General features: G+C 38.0%; 2 protein-coding genes across 2 annotated transcripts; one reads left to right on the top strand and one right to left on the bottom strand.

Annotated features, from left to right (window-relative positions):
* Positions 1 to 832: 832 nt before the first annotated feature.
* Positions 833 to 12,991, bottom strand: LOC149026005 (WD repeat-containing protein PCN-like). The gene is made up of 11 exons (XM_089146224.1): positions 12,578 to 12,991; positions 12,311 to 12,460; positions 10,557 to 10,872; positions 10,408 to 10,471; positions 9,422 to 9,535; positions 9,131 to 9,293; positions 5,814 to 5,958; positions 5,073 to 5,668; positions 3,251 to 3,432; positions 2,278 to 2,538; positions 833 to 1,316 (listed from the first exon to the last, which is right to left on the bottom strand). The coding sequence occupies exons 1-11, from the start codon at positions 12,749 to 12,751 to the stop codon at positions 1,049 to 1,051; spliced, it is 2,433 nt and encodes an 810-aa protein (XP_089002350.1). The 5' UTR covers positions 12,752 to 12,991; the 3' UTR covers positions 833 to 1,048.
* A 229-nt stretch (positions 12,992 to 13,220) lies between these two features.
* LOC149026004 (uncharacterized) lies at positions 13,221 to 15,822 on the top strand. Its single transcript, XM_089146225.1, has 2 exons — positions 13,221 to 14,185; positions 15,213 to 15,822. The coding sequence occupies exons 1-2, from the start codon at positions 13,262 to 13,264 to the stop codon at positions 15,285 to 15,287; spliced, it is 999 nt and encodes a 332-aa protein (XP_089002351.1). The 5' UTR covers positions 13,221 to 13,261; the 3' UTR covers positions 15,288 to 15,822.
* The last annotated feature ends 5,543 nt before the right edge of the window (positions 15,823 to 21,365 follow it).

Raw genomic sequence — 21,365 nt, 5'->3', positions numbered from 1 at the left:
ATCTGGAAAGAATTGTAACGATGGGGTGAGAAAGGCAAATCCAATTTGTACACTTTGCACATCAATATATGACATTATTGGAAAACAAGCCAAACAGAATACATCTCATCAGAAAACTCCAATCTAAAATCAAGAATGTATGATTAAATAGAACTTTTGTTTCTTGTATTTAAATTTAAAATTTTAAATAATAAAAAGAAAACACTGGCTCATACCCAATTTTAAACCTCATACTCATACCCTGCAGATTTGAATGTTCTTAGTTCTGGCTTGATGATATTTTCATCTTGCAACGATTGCTCATCCTTCACCTCTTGAAGCCCTTGGATCTCATTAATCTGAAATTTATGATTGTTTTACTAAATCGGCTTAATTGGAGTTTACGTTGCTAGTAAAATTTCAATTGAACTTACTTGGTGCGGATTTGTTTTCTCATGTGAATGAAGATGCCTGTAAAAGATTTCTAGGTTTTTTTTTGTGCCTTTTGCCTCGATAGGCTATTCGATATTGAGCATTATGTGTAACCAAGTTCATTCCATGGAAGGTAACCAAGAGCCTACAAACTTGGAATTGGAGTTCCAGGCATTTCAGAAATAAGTGATGGAACAATTCAATGATCTCCACGCAGTTCCTGGCAAAGATATGCTCTCTCCCTTAGATTTGTCGTTTTCTTGATGCATTCCTTTGATGCCAAGAGGAATTTAGGGTTATCTTGTGTAACACTAAGAACAAGGTCAAGAGAAAATCTGATTTTTCTTTTGGTGAGACCTAAATGCTTCAAAGGATGAGCAATTGTTGCAAAATGAAAAGACATCTGCAACTAGAACATCCAAACCTGCAGGGTATGGGTATGAGCTTTGAAGCTAAGTATATTGATTAAAAACAAAAAACTAATGGAACATATATTGATTAAAAACTAATAAATAATATTTTACACAACATGCTACAAAATTTGTAGGAGAAGGATAAACTAAGAAGGGATCCCTGGCCAACGATTGGAGCTCCCTCTTTCGCTGGAAACCTAATATCTATGTAGGTAAAAGGTCAATCAACTTCTTCCATAAACATGTCTGTGCACAGGGGCAACAAAGGTCTTCATAACTTCCATCCATGGCTTGTCTACAACCAAAACTGAATTTTCTGATGTGTGTGACACAAACAAAACAGGATCTCTGAAATCACAGAAGTCAAAATTCTTATTATTTCTTTGTTTCCGCATGAGCTTTTTGTTGGTGGGTGGTGAAACATGACCATTGGTCAACTTGTCATCATCATCTCGATTCACCGGCATCCCGAAGTCAATCAAGCACATTGCCCTACATACAGAAACAACATAAGGATCATAAATAAATTGGAATTCCGATCATCCTTCAAATGAAAGTACAAGGACAGAATTATGTTTCAGGAGATCCTACAATATGGTTTCAAAAAGCCCACAAGTACATATTTAATCAACTAGAACCATTCTGTGGGAAATATAAGATCCTTGATGTGTTCAATAAACCAAAGCTGCCTATGCAGAAGTGAAGCCACATACAACACGTGATTGGGATTTGCAGACATGAATCAGATGCGCATTGCATCAACCAAACGGAGCCTTCAAACCATCCCAATATAACAAATGGTTCATCAACTCTCATGGGTCAAGGATTGAATATCTAAACTCCCAGTACCATATAACAATGCACCAGGCAAAAATTTAGTTGAACTCTTTGGTTGTAGAAATACCTAAAGAAGGGGCACCCAAGATTACCCAGAGAAGTCAGATCCAACTCTTATCTAACAGAGGAGACAGACATCCTCCACCAGGCGGGATTTCAATTCGATCTGACAATGAAATTCATCTCCACTGTATTTCATTGACTAAATTCTTCAACTGAGTTCTAGGACAACAAGATCAATGTTGATGGATGGAAACCGTCATCACATCTGGTGATGGCTGATCAAATAATCAAGGTATTATCCGGAGAATTGTCCTGGTGTTTCATCCAAACCTTTGATGCTAGCCAATAATTACAATATCATACATGCACCCTCTTTCATGACAGTAAAGAGAGAAATTTGGGGATTCTCAATAGTCAGGACAGAATAATAAATTTAATGCAATAGCAAACAATGCCAGAAACTTCCGAGTCATCAACTCTTTATTGCCCTGTGGCTTTTGGGGGTTGCATTGTGGGGCTATCTGGTGTGGAAATCATTGTTGTATAAACACAAAATTCTTCTATTAAACAAGAGTTCAATTATTTCACAGAAAAAAAAGAGAAGATAATGCACCTGGCACTGTACACGATGATCGAGGTTGAACCTGAGACAGGTGAAAAGGAAAGGCCAATAACTTCTCCTGGAAATTCCTGAAATCTCCTGGGCAAAACAAATGTGTGTTCCCTCGACCATTCTCCTAATTGCTTGGCCTCCACATCAAATGCATAGACATGGTTTGAAGAGGTAGTGACAATTAGCACATTGTTATTTCCAGGAGGGAAACCACCAGCAGTAACAGAAGACCCATTCAACCGGGATATGAACCAGTGCTGCCTGTCCTCCAACAGAACATAACTTATTAGTCCAAAATTTATGTAAAAGTCAAGCATTAGCACCAAAATCTGAGAACATCGTTAATTTCAGGGCAGCCTTAAATGGGTAGGCAGTAGGCTGCCCAGTCACCCTTTACCCTTTCTAACCTACTTCAAGAAACCTTCTTAACCTCTTCTTAGACTGGATATCATAATGTGCAGGGATGATGGTCCAGGAACATAAGCTAACTTAATTGCAAGAGGTTATGCAGAATGTCCCATACATAAAATTGCAAATCGTGGTCCATCAACCATTCATTCATTCAACCACCACCTTAATGCTGTCGTTTGAATAAGAAATATGTTTTCAACAAGTTTGCTATCATAAGGCTCAAATCATAAAAGAACTCAACAATATGCACAAGAGACGTATAGTAGATGTCGAACTCAAGTTAACTGTTTAAAACTCATACTTAACTGCCCAATTGAGCAGGTTAACCAGATCACCCACCAAAGCAGCTTTTTGGGTCCTCCACAGATTTTTCTAGAGCGGAAAACTATAACAAAAGCTGCTTGTGGCTCAATATGCAGTCCCGATTTGTAAATTATGGTTATCATCTGAAATTATTAGCTTGTCCCAGTTGTTCATTTAATCGACTGAAGTTACTAGAAACATACTAGGTACGAGAATTAAAATCTACAAATAAGAGATACATACAAACATAGATCCTCACCTTTCAGTTTCCAGGTTAAAGATATAAATATCACCAAAACAGTTGATAGCCGCTAACCACTGCCCATCTAAACTAGTAAACATTTTTGTTATGGGAGGATCACGAGACGGTAAATTCCCATCAACGTCCTTACGACAAGGTGTGAACATATGCAACAGTTCTGCAGTTTCAACATCAACAACCTGCACCATCACAAAAGATGTGAAGCAAAGATGAGAGTTGGTCCACCAAAAGCACTAGTATGCGAAGACAAAACTAACAATGAACCATACTACAATAGACACATGCAAGGTTCAAAATATTGGTTTCAAGATTGGTGTGGACCAGCCTCAAAACTGATACACGGCCAAAATTCTGTCTGAAACCTGGTAATTTCACCACAAAGTTTTGGTGGCCATCAACACCCCCATTGAAGCATAATTAACACCATCGAAGAGGTATTTTACATAAAAATCAATGAAAATTACTCATTCATATCCTACTAATTGAGAGACATGCATGTCCGTTCAAACAAATGCAGAAAGCTGTAACTTGTAACAGAAGTACTCTATCCATACAATCAAATGGAATGTCACACAACATGATAGCCACAAACTAAATAAGCAAAAGAAATGTGTGGTGAGAATCCAAGACCTCCACTTAATAATTACATAGATTCTTACACTAAGATTCCACTATTAAAACAGAAAATAATTGGTACTCTTTATCGTTTTTTGAATAATTAAAGTAAAATTTTAAATTAGTTTTCAGAAAATAAATAATTAACAGAAAATTTAATTTGGCACCATCACTCAATCAACAAGTGATGATGTCTCACATATATTATTTTCGATGTCATCTATCATGTATGAATACTATTTTTTATGAAATAAATTATATGGAAATTAATTTTTAAAACCAGAAAGAAAAAAATATTAGCACCTCAAATAAAAGTCATTCTCATAAAGTAAACATACATTGATTTGACAAGGAACAACAATGTTTTAATGCATCAGAAATTAAAAAAAATTGGGATACACATACCTAAGTTCAAGGCGTATCCCCAACAATTCAGCAAAGTAGATGTTTGTTGACAAAGGAAGGGACTTGAGGGAGAAACAAGGATTTGAAACCAAAAACTTGGATTGTCAAAATGGTTTAAGTCTATCAGGCAAAACCAAAACGAGATCTAAGAAGTATGCAAATCTCATCGAAACTAGGTATAGAAGTAACTTAAGATGGACCAAAATGGTCCATCCCACTTGAAACATGCAAGACAGACAGATTTCAACCAAGATGGACAGAGATTTGCTACCTTTTCCCCCTATCAGCCCATGGCAAAAATTTGGAGGAGACTGAAACATGTACTGTTAACAATATTGCTTACAGCCACTTACAGAAGATGGGTGACAGTTTGGTACATCTGCAGCATCAAGTTTTGGCATACCCTTATTGTTACCTGTCACCTGTTACCGACCTTACTACAGAACATATATATATGGGCATTCGTTCAGAACATAGGCAAGGATGATCAATCAGATGCATACAGTCAACAGCCATATAACCCCTCCCCCCCAACCCTCCCCAAAAAATAAAAAATAGAAAAGAAGAAAACACAACCACCCATACGAAAAGTGGAAAGCACTATCAAATTCATTATTGACAGTGAATACCAAATCTCACACAATTATTGAAAATCTTTTTTTCACGTCTTCCAAGTTTAAGATTAAAAGTTAGTCCAACCCAAGCAAGGGAGCAAGAAAAAATCATATACATCCACTCTTATCAATATTTAAAAAAAAATAAAAAAATAAAAAATAAATCTATTCAAAATGGCACTTACATATATCTTCCTATCTTGACTTGATATCATTAAGCGAGAAGAGTCAGAACTGAAAACCATTGAATGGGCAAATGGTAGTGCCCGAGGTAGTTCCCTCTCATATACTGCCCAACTGTTCTTTTTGGACCTCTTCAATTGAAACAGGCTGGGCTTTACATTGTCGGAATAAGCAAATAGAACCCCAGTATTTGACATTGTGCTGCAAATGATCTTCCGAGATGCTTCACTCTCTATTCGAGTCAGCAACTTAGTGGTTGCATTCTTTTGAGATCCCCTATAAGGGATAGCACCAGAATTTATATGAACATAAAAAATATCCAACCAGTTGGAGCACTGGACAAGAAGCAAAGGAACCCCATCAACATTGGTACTGGGTGCCAGCTGAATGGGCACTCTTTGAGGGGCAGGACAGATATCATGTGGTGAGAACTTGGTGAACTCCCTGATAGAGTAAGCGAAGAGCTTTGTGTCATCGCCACCTGAGATAAGCATGGGGACTCCCAAATGCGCCCACTTATGATAACTGAAATCAAGAGGCTTCTCATGCTGACGAGTCCTTTTTTTTCTTTTACCAAGCAACGGTGCTGCCACCAGCTCTGCCATTTATAAATTCAATTAGCTACCCGCCATCAAAAGAAATATATACGCATATAATACAAAAAGTTTTGAAACATAGTTCACAGAAATTCATATACAGGATCAAACTATTGGAAAAGTATTAAATATATTTGTGGTCCATACCTTCTCGGCAAATGGGTACTGCGACAGTCAATGCCATGATGTCATGGGTATGAGCCCGTACACAGCTGACATAGACCCATTTTGTCGCTTCCTCAGGGGAGTTTTCCTCACTGCTAGCGCCAACTGAGCATTTATATAGGATAACCTACAAATAGCAATAACAGTATGATAACCAGTTAAGTAATCAGAACAGAAGAATCTGATACATAAAATATAAAAACCCCAGAAAAATTGGAAACCTAGTAGGAAACCATTTATTCACATAGATGATCAGAAAGCACTTAAGAATGGCTTGTGGGATACTCTAGAAGTTTTATCATAAAAGTCCAGCAGTTTACGGCAACAGAATATCAGGATGGTAAACCATTATACGCAACAAGCAACAGATCTGAGCTCTAGGCTACTTTAAATTACTTCAAAGATTCTAAAAACCAAAAATATAAATCATCAATTTCCCCTCTCAAAACCTTCAACCTGAAGCGCAACAGTCACTTGATATAAAAAAGGCCCATGAGTAACAGTGACTGTAGATAAATAAAAGCAACAGCACAGTAGCAGCTCAACAGTGTGTCGATAGATAAAGGCAATCATACAGTAGCAGCTTCAAAATTTAAAATAGTCTGCCAATTAAATCAACTATACCTTGGGAATTTTGTGATCCCCACGGGTCAGGGAGATGCCTGGTGCATTTGATTGTTCCAAGAGGTCAACCTTTAAAAGGAAATGTGATGTACTGTAATTCAGTTTTCTCAGCTGGGATTAAGTCCAGTGATCCCTAACTAGAAAGCGATCCTTGAGAGGCAAGAAATTTTCTTCATAGGAGATAACCATTGAGGCAGTGAAAAGCAATGGCAGTAAGAGACTGGCAATGCCAATTATGGGAGGTGAAACATACCTAACTGAATATTTTAAGCGACTTAAAAGAATGGACCTTCAAAAAGAAATGGAAGAAGAAGCAGTATCTAAACTTAGAAAGTTAAACATGTTAAGAATGTAAGGCTTTTTCCAGGACTTCACATTTGGGAGGTTAGTGAAGTCTGGCTGACCTCTTATGGTCACCCTCACCTGACATGAGTTTTTTAAACCTGAATTTGTGCACCCATTTTACCCAAGGGGTTCAGTTATTGTGGTTTTTTTTAACTCTCAGTAAGATAGATACCATATAATCTCTGCTACTGGTGTCTAAATTGATCTCTTTCAGCTGAACTAGAACATAAAAGATTTAACGCATTGTTGTCAAGATACTGCCTAGCCGTATTGGTCCAGGTGCCTTGAAATAGTGTCACCTTATGTCCAGGCCCCCTCCGACACCTTGAGTCACCTGGACATCAGGACAACCATGGATCACAGAGAAAGAAGGAACACAAAGGAAAGGAAGAAACAGGAAAAGATAAGAAGAGGAATAGATAGAAGAAAGGAGATCAGAGAAGATAACCTTAGAATCGGAACATGGATATACAGTCAGCGGAGCAAGAAGAAAACTTGCATTTGGGAACCGAAAGAGGATGAAAGGATAATTCTGAAGAAATAATTTATTATAGTTGCACTCTGGTGCATACAAATGATACCTAATGTTTGTCCACCATAAAGACACTAGAACAGAGCATAGATCTGCTGCAAATGCCACCCAAGCAAAGATTAAGATCTCCACCTTGTGATCTTGATGAAGCTCAAAAGATTATCTCAGGTTCTTCTGCACATTCAGCAATTGCTTGTGAACCAATACCCTCATCTCAGTTGTAAACACATAAGAATCGGTGCATCACTTTTTTACTGATTCTATACTTCATACTTGGTATGATCAACTGTTAAATTGTGGCTTTTAAATTTTGAAAAATGACAAAATGAAGATGGTGGAGGGGGGTTATTCTGCCACATGGAATAGCGCAAAACATGTAATGGCTAATTTGTGAAATATTATTGGCTGCCAACTAAACTACAAATGGAAGGCAATTTAGTCAACAAGACCAGCTCCTTTTCTAGGTGATCGATGCAAATCCTATAGAGGTCTCAAAAATCTGTAAAAAAGGGGTGCCTCTAGCCATGTGGAGGTATGGCAGCGCAGACAGTTGTAACGTTCCCAAAGGCATCTAGGTGAATTAAGACATATGAGAAGGGGCAGAAGAAAGTGATATTACCAAACAAAAAGCAGCTAAGGCAACTAGGCGATGATTTGGCAATAATGGCAGATCAGTCCATCCAAAATCTTTGGGACCTATAGGTCGGCTGCATCTGCGGTTCCTAAGCCAATATAAGTGTCTTGATACCTTTTTCATCCCTTTTGCTCTGAGAACTAAAGGCTTGATTGTTTCTTAAACTTAAATAAGAAATGCTTGTCAGAAAAAACTAATTGCTTTCTACCATTGCAATGCCTTGTGGGTGAGCCAGCGAAGTTGTTTTTATTTATTTTATTTCATGAGAGGATGCTTTATATGATGCAGCACTCCACTAGTGTCAGCCTTTCTTTCTTCTTGCATTGCTGACTGAACTCCAAATTATCATGAGAACATGATACTATCTCAGTGACATTTGAATTTACCTCCTCTTTTTTTGTGTGCCTTCAATGCGATCACACTATAACTCTCCAAACTAATGGTTTTACTCCCTTGACAACATTTTAGTAGTTAATATGTCAGTATCACTGACTAATGGCTAATGACATTTCCGCAAACACTACGAAGGTCAAAAACTTGAGGATTGGCACTTGACTTATTAGCAATTTTTTCTTGATCTCCGGCGTACAAACTTGACTGATTATATTCTCTCCCAGGATCAATTTCAGAAATGTATACCAAACAGCAATCTTATTCCCAGAGTTCATGGAATCCAAAATCGGGGGTCAAAAATCAACTCCATCTGGAACCAAGGAATAGGGAGTGAAATGGTATACAATAGGAGCCTCTAAGATCACAAGTTGATCGTCAGCAAAAGAGTATAACAATGATCCAATACTAGATTTAGCAAGTGGCTAGAACATAAAAGGAGGTCAGGCACACAAGGCTTGGAAGTAGAGGATCTGAACCCTATAAATTTGAAGATTTAATTTATATCCTTGAAACTGGATTTACCACGAAGAAGGGTAAAGATTTTTATATGAGGATGGTATGGAGCGGCATTTTGCAAAAATCTAAAGGATACATAAAAGGAAATAAGATTAAACAAATCCTATACAATCTCAATCAAACATAAGATTCCAAGGAATCATATTTTAGATCAAGATGACTATCTAATATAATAGCAAAATATTCTAATAACCTTCACAATGTGGAGGACATCAAGGTACATAGATTTTGCTCCAAACTACCCACACACCATACCTGGCCATCAGAACCAGCAGAAAACACTCTTGTATGGCTTGGAGATGCTGCCAAAGCATAAACGTCACCCTTATGGTAAGAATGAGCCTGCAGACGACTACCATGCTTGCTGTTCCAAAATTGAACACTACCAGAACTATCTGCACTAACAAGGGTCCCACACCTGCACCCATCAGGCTCTAACCATTAGCATTTTGGTGCAGCAACAATTCACTCAACTCCTAAAATGTTGATCAAGAGTACAGCTGTTAAACAAAGTCCTTAAAAGGAAAAGTTAAGGATGATCGTTACCTTAGGGAAAGTAATGACCATGTACAAACACTGCGTCCATTACCCAAGCCTCCAAGCCCAACTGTTATCCTGTAGACCTCATGACCTAATTCAGCATCCCAGCACCGAATAAACCTACGAAAACAAGCTTTATTTAAGTGTATGAAAACAATATGGCATCAAAACAACTTAAAGCACCTCTTTTGCTTTTCTTTTTTTGTGGGGGGGGGGGGAAGGAAAGGTTCGGTAATGGAAAATTGTATAATACAATTGCAAGCATGAAAATTATAATAATAAAAAAGAAGAAGAGCAAATTGCACTGGCACCCCAAAATGGACGCCTTAAAGCACTGACCCCACTTTATGTTTAAAAAGCATAGAGACCCCAAAATCAGATTTTCATTAGATATATTTGTTCAATTTGTCATTGAAAACCTTTCAGACACTGTTATATTATAGGGATATTTTTTAAAATAAACAGTGATTTAACTATTTTCAGTGAAATTTGACAAATATATCCAATGAAAATCCAATTTTGGGGTCCATGTGCTTTTTAAACATAAAGTGGGGTGTCAGTGCTTTAAGGCCCCCATCTGCATGTGCAATTTGCTCTAAAAAAAGTAGCCTAGAGACAAAATATAGGTTGAAAAATCAACAAACCAAGAAAAAACAGAACAGTTGATCACATTTACTGCATCACAGATTAAAAAAAATCCTCTCTCTCCATAGAGTTCCTCGAGACAACTAAGAATTCTCACAAGATATTCACCTAAAATTTTGGAAAATAACAAACATCCCCAAAATCAAGACAATATTGTAAAATAAAGCCTTTAGAAAATCCAACTTTATTTTACCAAGGAACAGAGATGCAACTTGGTTATGACATTTTATTTGATAAAACCCACATTATCAAAGACCATTTTGCAGTAGCAATGCACACGACTACTCATGCATACAGAAACAAATATCCGAAACATAGAATTCATATAATATTAAAAAAGAACATACCCATCGCTACTTCCAGAAAATATCTGCCTTGCATCATGACTCCATGCAACACTGAGAACACGACCTGTCAAATAATAGCCAAAAATCACTTTAACATGGCATCCAAAGCACCAAAATTGATATCACAGGCAAAGGTTTCAACATCTCACCATCAACCTTAGACAATAACTTGTAAGTTACACCATCCGCATCAGAAATATTACACACTCGCACAGAACCATCATCACAACCAACAGCTACACGTTGATTTTGAAAAATTGATTGCAAATGAAGATTAACAGAGTCATCGTCTTCATCATCACCATCTTCACTATCACTAGTTTCATGGTAATTTTGACCAGTACTGTTATCATTTCTATACCCGTTGACTGCATGCTGAGAATCATGTTGCCTAGAAAGTATCGATTCATCAAATGGTTCTGTAGCCATTTGCCAAATTGAAACCCCATTTATATCTAACACAATCTGCAGATACAAGACAAATGCTGTGGTAACTCATTGACTGGAAAAGTCGTTGAAGGATACATCTTCAAGCATCAAACAGTAAAATGTAAGGGAAATTTTTCGAAAGCAGAATACATGCAAATGTGAATGCACCATCAAGATAAAGATGTCTACATGAAACTAATTAGAAGGGAAAGAATAGATCAACTATTAAAAACTGGTCCCAGATGCACCTTAGGCGGATCTTCAGCAAGAGACTTGTCCATCATAAGAGCAGAGTTTTAGGTGCTAAGTTTCAGCATATCCTACCATAATTTCATTAAAACTGTTCAACATATACCTTTTTCCAGTGACGCAACATTTACTGCATCCTCTAATGGTTTTTTTTCTTCCGGATTCAGAAGACAAATCAGTGACAGATTTAGAAGAGGAAGTTATAACCTGTTACTCCACTAAAGACAGGCTGTGTAGGAATGCCTAAGCACCAAATCTAATCCAAGGCACCTCTGGAGTGCACACTCATATATGTTGTCTCAACTCTATGATGACACCAGAAAATATAGATCTTCTTTATGTGTCGTCACTATTTATTCATGAGAAAGAGAACACTACATGGTCAGATGCAAGAGCCAACAACCACACACTTCAGATAATATCCCTTTCCCCGTTGTCTATTTCCTGTCTGTGGTAATGTGGTTTCAATTAAAGAAACTAATCTACATAGTATTCACCAACCATCCCTACCCTCTGTGTCTACGTGTGTTCTGAGAGAAAAAAGAGAGATTTTCACTTCTGGTATTGATACATACTAGGGAACAGTTTTACTGATAAGCATCAGACAATGGGTAACTGAACAAGTACAAAGCCAGTATAGGCCGATAGAGAAAGTAACCTACTCTCAACTGAAGAACAGAAGAGGCCAATGAACAGCACTAGGGTAAGTTACGCAAATTTGAACCTGTCATCCTGCTACTCCAAAAGCAGGAGTCTCAACTAAGCTATCACTGAAGTTGAGATTCAAGTTAAGGTGAAATAGGACAATTATGTTGGTCTCAACTAAGCTATCACTGAAGTTGAGATCCAAGTTAAGCTGAAAAAGGACAACTTTGTTACCACCAACATCCAGTTTTAATATAGTAGTCACAAGGGATTCAAGGTTCAACCATCACCCAAAATCCCAAGATATACAGCCATCAGGAAATGCAATCGAATGAGTCGACGGTGGTGGTCCATCTTGCCAGTACCAAGTTTACATTAGTAACGTCGGACGAAGAATATCTTGTGAAGTATTTGCAAACTAAACCCAGTGCATTATGAAAATAGTTCAGCTTTTCAGGTATCCGATTATAGAAGATGCTTCGTAAAATAAAGGTTTAAATTAGTATTGCTTGGTAACAATTGAAATGCAATACGAAATAACAATAAGAAGCAGAGGTGACGACCGTAAGAAATACGGTACCTTTTGCTCCAAATTAAAAAAATCCCACTCTGATATTGTCCCATCGGTGCTTGATGACAACAACCGGCCGCAAGGAGTACTTTTTGAACCGGAATAGCACCAAACGAGGGACGTTATTCTTGATTTTGGACTTGTATTTCCGTGGATCCTCTGTGCATTAAACCAAGCATTTCACATTAGTCTAAACACCAAACAACTCATGATCACCGAACAAAAAATTATTCGTAGAACCATCGCTACAAAACGCAGGCTTAGAGAACAAAATACCAGCTGACAGTGCCAACCAACGGAACCAGGGGAGACGAGCCAAATCTCGAGAGAACCATCTTCACGAGCTGCAGCGACCTGGGAACCATCGATGCTAGTAGCTAGAGATACTATTGGCGATGGTTTCCAATTGATGCGATTGGAACTCTCCCGATAAACTCTGAGCTGTTCCATGGCCAATACAGAGCCCTAGAAGAATCCTAACTCATAACCAACACCTATAGGGATTCAAGTATTGAAAACCAATCCTGTAGCTTCTTCTGTGTATGTGAGGAGAACGTTTTCTGGAGTTGAAGCTGAGTGGCAAGAGTTTAAGTCGTAATGACATCTGCAAATTTGCAGAGACACTAAAACGAGAGAAGGAAGAATGGAGGCGCGAGAAGGGTTTCGTATTTTAGGGTTTTAGGGTGCAGATTATTTTTTATTTTAATTTGTAGACATGGCCGGATCCATCTGATGAACCGGAACCTCAGAACCGGTCTGTCCGTTCCCACTTTAGAGTTTAGATCCGTTCCGATTAATACGTGGCTGGAAAAGGCATCTAAGGGTATACATGTAAATAGACATGACAGTTATCGGTTCGGTCTGGTATCCTGTATCGCATATAGCGGTGAGTCCCGAGTCACCGAGTGGCTTACAAGAACTTGGACAAGTGATCGAAGGAACCATTGTTTCGTGTGCGATATGGCAGCGTCTACTGCTATTTCTCGTTATTTTCTCGTCAAAATCTCAGCTTGTTCTGCACGATTACACTCACAGGCAAGAATGTTTTCGACAATGAGAGCGAGGCTGATGGGTATGACTGCCCTTTCTCATCAACACTACCATCATCTCTCTGCAACTGCAAATGTAGAACTCAACGCTGCTGTGAGAGGCAGAGTTTATAGCTCGACTCACAGGCTTAAATTCACTACTGGGTGGAGATTATTCGGCTCCGAGGCCAACACCAACAGCACCAAAACTTTTGCTTTCTCAGATTCTGATGATGACGACGATGTGGACGCCAAGAGCAAGGCCCAGAAACAAGTTATAGATAAGAGTAAGCTTCCTCCTCCCTACGACCCATTCAGTAAGAAACCGGTCATCGAAGAGCCCAAAGACCCTAAGGATCTTCAAGAAGTATTCCATAAAATGAGGTCCGAGGGGCTCATGAATAATGCCATCAAGATGTTCGACGCTTTGTCTAAGGACGGTCTCACCCACGAGGCCATGGAATTGTTCGCTCAGATCAAGGACAAAGGCGCCATGCCCGACGTGGTAGCTCACACTGCTGTGCTTGAGGCTTACGCCAATGCTGGGAAGAGCAAGGACGCTCTCAAGGTGTATATGAAGATGCTGGCCTCTGGTGTCAAACCCAATGCCTACACTTATACTGTTCTGATAAAAGGCCTTGCACAGGACTTAAAGTTAGCTGATGCCAAGAAGTACCTCGTGGAGATGGTGGATAAGGGAATTCGGCCCAATGCTGGAACCTACACTGCTGTATTTGAGGCGTTTGCAAGGGAGGAGAAGATAGAGGAGGGGAAGGAATTCTTGGAGCTGATTAAGGCTAAGGGTCTTATACCAGATGAGAAGGCAGTAAGGGAGCATCTTAGCAAGAGGGGCCAGGTATTTAGAGCTGTCATGAATATGCTTTTTGGAAAATAATCAAATGCAAATTGTTTAGTCCAATGAATTCTACCACCAGCACCAAATCTAAGCGTTGTTTTTCTAGAATGTGAAATTTAGAAGGAAAGATGGGTCACTACTAGAAGAGTAGGATAACTTGTCCTAGCAATTAGTTCAGGGTCTTATGGATGGAAATAGACTTCTCTTTTAGTGTTGCCTCTTTTTTGGTGCCATCACTATTAGCTGTCTTTTATTCTATTGCAATGGTAAAGACCTAGATTGGGTAACAAATGTAGTTCTGATTCTACTTTTAGATGGGAAATTTCGTAGCATATGATATAGTCTTAATGACTTAATACGATCACTTAGAATGGTAGTATCTATTATTATATTAAATTAGGGTAATGTGGGTGCAGTTTGTGCACATCATGCTAGACCATGTATGGATTTGTGTGAGAGAGATTAGGGGGGGAAATTGGTATTATCTTCAGAGTTTGAGACTTTGAGCATTTGCAAGTGCTGTGCAGTTAAGGCCAAAGCATCACTTAAGGGAAGGGCTCTGTTGCTTGGAGAACTCGTTATCCAAATTCCCATATGTATTGCTGGTAGAGTCAGGGGAGTTCTCCTTCTCGTTTGCTTGCCTAAACTTTGGCTCCACTGAGGCACTTACTACCTTGTCAACACTTCCCTATACACTTTGTCAATGCAGCTCCCTTTCATCAAATAGAGATTGAATGTGTAAATATTTTAAAACCTTCTTTCAAGTCATTAGATGAGAAATCACAGTAATGCCATGTTGAATGTGTAAGAATTATGGCAGAAAGTTTGCAAGCTCATCCAAAGTATGGATATCACTAGGGTGGAAGATCAAAGCATGGTCAGGTGCCTCAATTTTGACCAAATTATCTAGAAGTTCCCAGTAGTCTTCTACTTGTAATTAGTGCATATGTAATAAGTTGAAATCTGTTTAGTAGCCTCTGATTTGGTTTTCTCAATTAACCAACTCTGAGCGTGTATTTGTTTCTAGATCAATAACTGTCTCTACCAGAAGCCTGATACATTTGTTCCCAAAGAATGCAAAGCAGCTGTTACGCAAAGGTAGGCAATCAACTTTACCCTCAGCCACTGTAAACATTTAGTGAAATTTCAAGAGATGAATTAGATAGATGAGTCAATAGCGAGTTAAAACTTTGCAACATGCAAACTTCTTTTTTTAGTCAAACTAGAAGAGATACGTTAGGTTACAGAAACGTTGTGTTGATAAGTAGTACCATGCCCCTTTCAATTCGATGAAAGGCTTTGATCTTCTATCACTGGACTGAAGGACTGCAATCTTACGAATTTAATCTGGCTGTAATATATTATAGGAAAATAAAACCAAAAGCTTCCAAGTTTCCGGAATAAGTATTTAAGTTGATGGCCAAGCTTCTTCGGAAGAATCTTTCTCGACTCCTACAAAGCCAGACTTCCGGGCCATATGGAAGTGACTGTCCTAGCTGGACTCTAATCTTGACATAGAGTTGGCATCACTTGATTGTGAAACATGACCTGATATCTGATATCTGATATCAGTAGTTGGAGATGAGGGTGACATCTACTTAGATTCTAATCTTGACCTAGTTACCTGAGCAGTTGCATATTAAAATGTCAGACCTGTCTACTCCCCAATTTTGACTGCTAGTCAAACTGACTATTTTTTATCATGTATATTTCTTTGTGTTGCATTATTGCTCTCTAACCTTCCTAGTCACAGTATGGGGAAATCCTCCACTACCACACCAATGGCGATTTGGGGAATGATATCATTTACATAAAACCTTAGATTAGGTAGAGGAGAAGTAATTATGGGAGGACATATGGTAAATTGGCCACAAACTTTTGAGCCTGGATTAGGTCCCCCCATGCTTGAAGTCTTCATGTATTGTTTTGTAACTACATAAACAGTAACCACTCCTCCCCTCCCCTGGCCCCCCAAAAAGAAACTGTTCATATCACCAAAGGACCAAAAAGTTATAGTGTTACACCAAAAAATGACCGACCACAGGTTCACTTTCTAGACCGGGGAGTGGGGACCAAACCCGAGCCTTAGGGGATTCGTCCTTAAGCCATGAATTCAGAACCTAAAGGCCCGAGAAGGCAGACCATTGTAGGCTAAGCCAGCCACTGTGTGCTGAGTGCACAAGGTCAATTCTAGTACTATAACACACACCCTAGGGGCTTATTGTGTGTACAACTCAGAGGCCAAAGACACAGGTCAGGATGGAGCTTTATCATTACACCCAATGACATGTCCTAGGAAACACGGTGCGTTCCGTGGGGCATACAACCGGCTATTTCAGAGCGGCTCAGATACATCAAGCCCTGCCCTTGTTAGTCCCAGGATGGTTGGTCGAGCTATAAATAGCTCACTTAAATGCAAATCAACGGTACATACTTTGACAATTCTTCCTTCCTTACTCTGAACACTTGCAGTCAGACTAAAATCCCATACTAAATGTAAATATAATCTGAACCGTCCAATAAAAAATGGTTTACGTGGCAAATATCCAACCGTTGGCAGCTGGCAGCAGCCTGCGGCAAATTAAAATCCGGGTGGACACCAGACAAAACCAAATATGTTTTCAAGTAGAGGAACGGTACTTGCCGGATGGGATATTATGGCAAATTCAACTTGGAACATATTTGAATGTCAACAAAACTTGACCCTAGCCGACCTAAAAGAAGGAACAGCAGCTTGGCCACCATTGTAGAAAATTCTCATGAGGTTATCTCGAACTTTATTCTGTGTTCAATTGACTTTTAGGGCTATTAAATTTTTCCTATGAAATGTAGTTACTGGACCGAAATTTTGTACGAGAATACTTTCATTTGGTCGGTGTTTTTCAGAATGAGATTCTTGGAGACTTTCTGTTCTCTTAGGTGGGTGGGTATCCTATTCCTACCTTCCATTGAGTGAGAAAACATAGAGAATTAGATTACCTAGCTTTCTTTCTTTTTTTTTGACTTTCTGATTCAGCACTTGACACTTGACACAGAGAGAGAGAGAGAGAAATAATAAATGTTCAAGTTTCTCAATAAAGGTATGAAGATCCGGATTTCATTGCCATAACGACCTTTTCTTTGATCAATTCCAGTACATAAAATAAGAGACTATATATTATAGGTGGATCTAGGGAACGATATGGAACAATCTTCAAAGATCGTAACATATAGACACTGTTTATTTGCTGAATCTAGAATGAGATGGGAAAAAGGGGTGGAAATTTTTTTTAAGAAAATAATTTTTTGGGTAATTTTCATCTGGACCCCTGAAGTTTGGTCTATGTCATTTTTAGTCCAAAAAAATTAAGACTTTGCATCTACCTCCCCTGTACTATGAAAAAAGTCAATTTAAGGACAAAGTATCACTTTTATGACAAATTTGCCCTTTATTTTTTTTAATTTGAATTTTTACATAATTTAAAATTTGGAGGATTCAGATCGAAGAATAATTTAAAAACTTGAGGATAAGAAATTCGCTTTTTTTTAAATTTCTTCAATAGTAGTCGTGCTTCAGGATTCAAACGCATCTTCAATGGAAATTCCAAGCTTCAAATGCATCTTCCTGTATGGACCTGAAAAAACAGCATATTCCCCATTTGAGTTCTAACTGAGCAAATCTGGAAGCAAACTAATTAGAAAAAGGAAAGAGAAACCAAAAAGAACTTCCTATTTCTTACCGTTTGAAGATTTTCTAACGCTCTTTTGTAATCAATGGACAATTATTTGAGCAGGTTAATGGCTTCTGGGATATACATGTTGTGTTGGCTAATACTTTTTCACCATCGATGGAGAGGAAGAGAATCAGAGATGTAGAATAAGGGGATACCATGAATTTTTCTAACCAATCACGATTGCAAACGTCGGCCTACATAGAGGGAAAGATCAAGAATTTTTAGGGTTTATAATTTGTGTACTTTCCCTTGCAAACGTAGGCCGCTACACAGAGGGAAAGATGTCGGCTGCTACACAGAGGAAAAGATCAAGATTTTTTAGGGAAAGATCAAGAATTTTTAGGGTTTAGCCACTACACAGAGGGAAAGATCAAGATTTTTTAGGGAAAGATCAAGAATTTTTAGGGTTTATAATTTGTGTACTTTCCCTTGCAAACGTAGGCCGCTACACAGAGGGAAAGATGTCGGCTGCTACACAGAGGGAAAGATCAAGATTTTTTAGGGAAAGATCAAGAATTTTTAGGGTTTAGCCACTACACAGAGGGAAAGATCAAGATTTTTTAGGGAAAGATCAAGAATTTTTAGGGTTTACAATTTGTGTACTTTCCCTTGCAAACGTCGGTCTCTACACAGAGGGAAAGATCAAGATTTTTTAGGGTTTACAGTGTGTACTTTCCCCGTAATAACAGATTATGTATGTAAAAAATTTTAATTAAAAAAAAGGCAAATTGGTCATAAAATGATAATCTGTCCTTAAATTGACTTTTTCTATAGTACAGGGAAGGCAGATGCAAAGTCTCAGTTATTTTGGACTAAAAATGACATAGAGCAAACCTCAGGGGGTCCAGATGAAAATGTCAAAGTGTGGATCGTTTATTCCACTGGGTTGGGAAAGTTAATAAACAAGTTTTCTTAATTTAAGAACACTTGTATGTTGAAGTGATACGCTAACTATCTCACTCTATTACTTTTTAAAATCTCACAAAATAGATGAAATTTTGTGAAAAAATGTAGAAAACAACAAAGTAAGACTCACATTTAAAAATTTTCGTAAAATTATTTCATTTCTCGTTTCCCGTTCCCCACCCTACTATATATGTGTTGAGTATGGCTCATGCTTCACATTGTGTTATCGACGTGTTTGTCATTCTTGTAACCAAAGTTCGAAATGTCGACCCATGTCGCCGTGTCGCCCCCCAGCAACACGGCGACATATCGCCGAAAGTCGACCGACTTTTGGTAGGGGTTTGATGAAAAATTGAACCCCTGTTTCGAATGGTATTTCAGGTCATTTTGACCTGAAATTTGACGTGTAACCTAATTTGAGGCCAATAAACACATTGGGAGTGTTATTTTGACCTAAAACATCACCGAACCTAAAGTTTATAATTGGCACATGTCCGGCTATATGCGGGCAAAACTAGAAGTTTGGAAAATTCATATAAACTAATGTAAATATGCAAAGAGAACACAAATACACTAACATAATTAGTAAAGAGATGTACTAAAGTTTACAATTCATTATACAATTATGTTGAGTATGGCTCATGCTTCACATATTGTTGCCGACGGACACGGGGGTCGGCGAAAAACAAACGAAATACAGTTATATATGGCAAATTTAGCAATATATCGCCGACACAGTGAACACTGCTTGTAACATAACATCTGATATAGTTTTTTTGAGAAGAATATAATGAAAACCTAATGCCAGACGTAGTCTCAGATTGAGGTGAACCAGCATAAAATCTATCTCCTTCTTTCTTGTTTTTTATTCGATTGTGTGTAATTGATCACTTTAATTCTAACAATATGGATCTTACATGTTTATTTATTTATTTATTTCTTTTCTACACCATCTTTGCAATACAAAAAGTGGCATATGATTGCTCCCTGTTTGGAGAAGTACCATTCCAAGTTTCAAATATAGTAAGTCTTTGTTGTAATGGGTTTGAGCTAACCATACCAAATATTTTTGTTCTCGTGAATGAGGTGTTGTCCCTTTTTTCCCGTTTTAATCAGTACAGTTGATGGTTGATGAGTTAAGTTTGCATGTGGTTCTCTGTATTTGAACGTTGACAACCCAACTCAATAATTTACATGGACTGATGGAAGTAGTTGAATCGTCAGTACCTATAAAGGAAATCTTAATAGATCAACATAAACATAGCATTTATGAAACAAAATGGGTTGAAAGCTCAAGCCCACCTACCTCCAACCATAATATTAATCTTGGGTTAAACTGTTATCAACTCAAATTGTTGTTGCTCTTGCTCCAAAGAAGAAATAATAATAAATTCTCATAATTCATTTTCTATTAATTAATCAATTGCTCACAAAGGGGCTTTATCGATTTCTGTCCATGAGAGGACGTGTTATGGTTTTTTTACTTTTTTTGGGCAATAGATAGACACGTTATGGTTAGGTAAAGGAGGAATTGATTGAAAATATCTACATGAGATTTCTTGTCAAAGAGGTTTTATCGGTTTCACAAGCAACTCATAATTGAAAACAGCCAAAACAAGAAGCGGTGGCTGGTGCAACCGATCCTTCATATAAGGTTTTGTCAACTTCATTTTATTTTAGAAATTATTTGGTTTGATCTTTAATCTTGAATAAATCGTTTTGTTGTATCTTGGAATCAAATTCCGCATGTATGATGTGGGAAGTAATAAACAGATACTACAACTAATGGGGGTTGGTCCAAGTGGTAAGCAGCTTGGTTCGCTTAAGCAAGGCTCCGGTATCGAAAACCTCTGGCAAACCAAAAAAAAAAAAACAGGTACTATAAAAATAAAAAATTGTTAGAAATGAAGCCCTGTTTGTACGAAAACCTCTGGCACTAAATTTGATTTTTTCTTTATTTTTGGATGATCATATTAAAAATTACAAATTAATTTCAATAGATTAAGTGACTACTAGCATCATGCAATGGTAGATGTACACCATGGTCACTTAATTGATATGAAACTAAACACACCTAACACATTGATGGCAATCACACGAACCAAACCATTATTAGAGATAACATACATGATTAATTATTTTGTTTTTGGTATTTCGATATTAACCATTTTCGGGTACTAGAGCTTAATTTAGATGAAGTGGATAACATGGTTGGTCGGTATAGATTAAGACACGTGGCACATTAGTAATTATTCTTTAAACCGTTATACGGGATTACCGGCTCAGACTCAAAATCGGTTCGGTAATGTGCCGGTTTGTGTAACGGCTACACCTGTCACCCGTCATGCTCGGAAAACAGATCGTCTCGTTAATTAATGGGTAACCCATAACCGACATCGCCTCAACTACCCTTTTTCGTAATTTTCTTATCAGAAACGAGGATAACTTCGTAATTTAACTTATACCCGAGACATCTACAAAAAGCCCTCACCTTTACTTTCATCTTCCACCCATCTTCAATCGCTTCTGCTTTACCAATCCCTCTCTGCTTCGCAAGAAAG

Source organism: Hakea prostrata, chromosome 2, assembly GCF_041222555.1.
Source record: "Hakea prostrata isolate BN-2017 chromosome 2, UWA_Hpros_2, whole genome shotgun sequence".
In the NCBI taxonomy this organism is placed as follows: domain Eukaryota; kingdom Viridiplantae; phylum Streptophyta; class Magnoliopsida; order Proteales; family Proteaceae; genus Hakea; species Hakea prostrata.
The sequence above is the reverse complement of the archived record's forward strand: the minus strand, read 5'-3'. Positions and strand labels throughout refer to the sequence as shown.

Excerpts from the sequence above, each read along its gene's own strand:
- LOC149026004 (XM_089146225.1), top strand. The coding sequence starts at position 13,262 with ATGGCAGCGTCTACTGCTATTTCTCGTTATTTTCTCGTCAAAATCTCA. Across the intron at positions 14,186-15,212 it reads ATCTTAGCAAGAGGGGCCAG|ATCAATAACTGTCTCTACCA; the intron begins GTATTTAGAGCT and ends ATTTGTTTCTAG.
- LOC149026005 (XM_089146224.1), bottom strand. The coding sequence starts at position 12,751 with ATGGAACAGCTCAGAGTTTATCGGGAGAGTTCCAATCGCATCAATTGG. Across the intron at positions 10,472-10,556 it reads GTTATTGTCTAAGGTTGATG|GTCGTGTTCTCAGTGTTGCA; the intron begins GTGAGATGTTGA and ends ATTATTTGACAG. Across the intron at positions 5,669-5,813 it reads AGTACCCATTTGCCGAGAAG|AGCTGGTGGCAGCACCGTTG; the intron begins GTATGGACCACA and ends TATAAATGGCAG.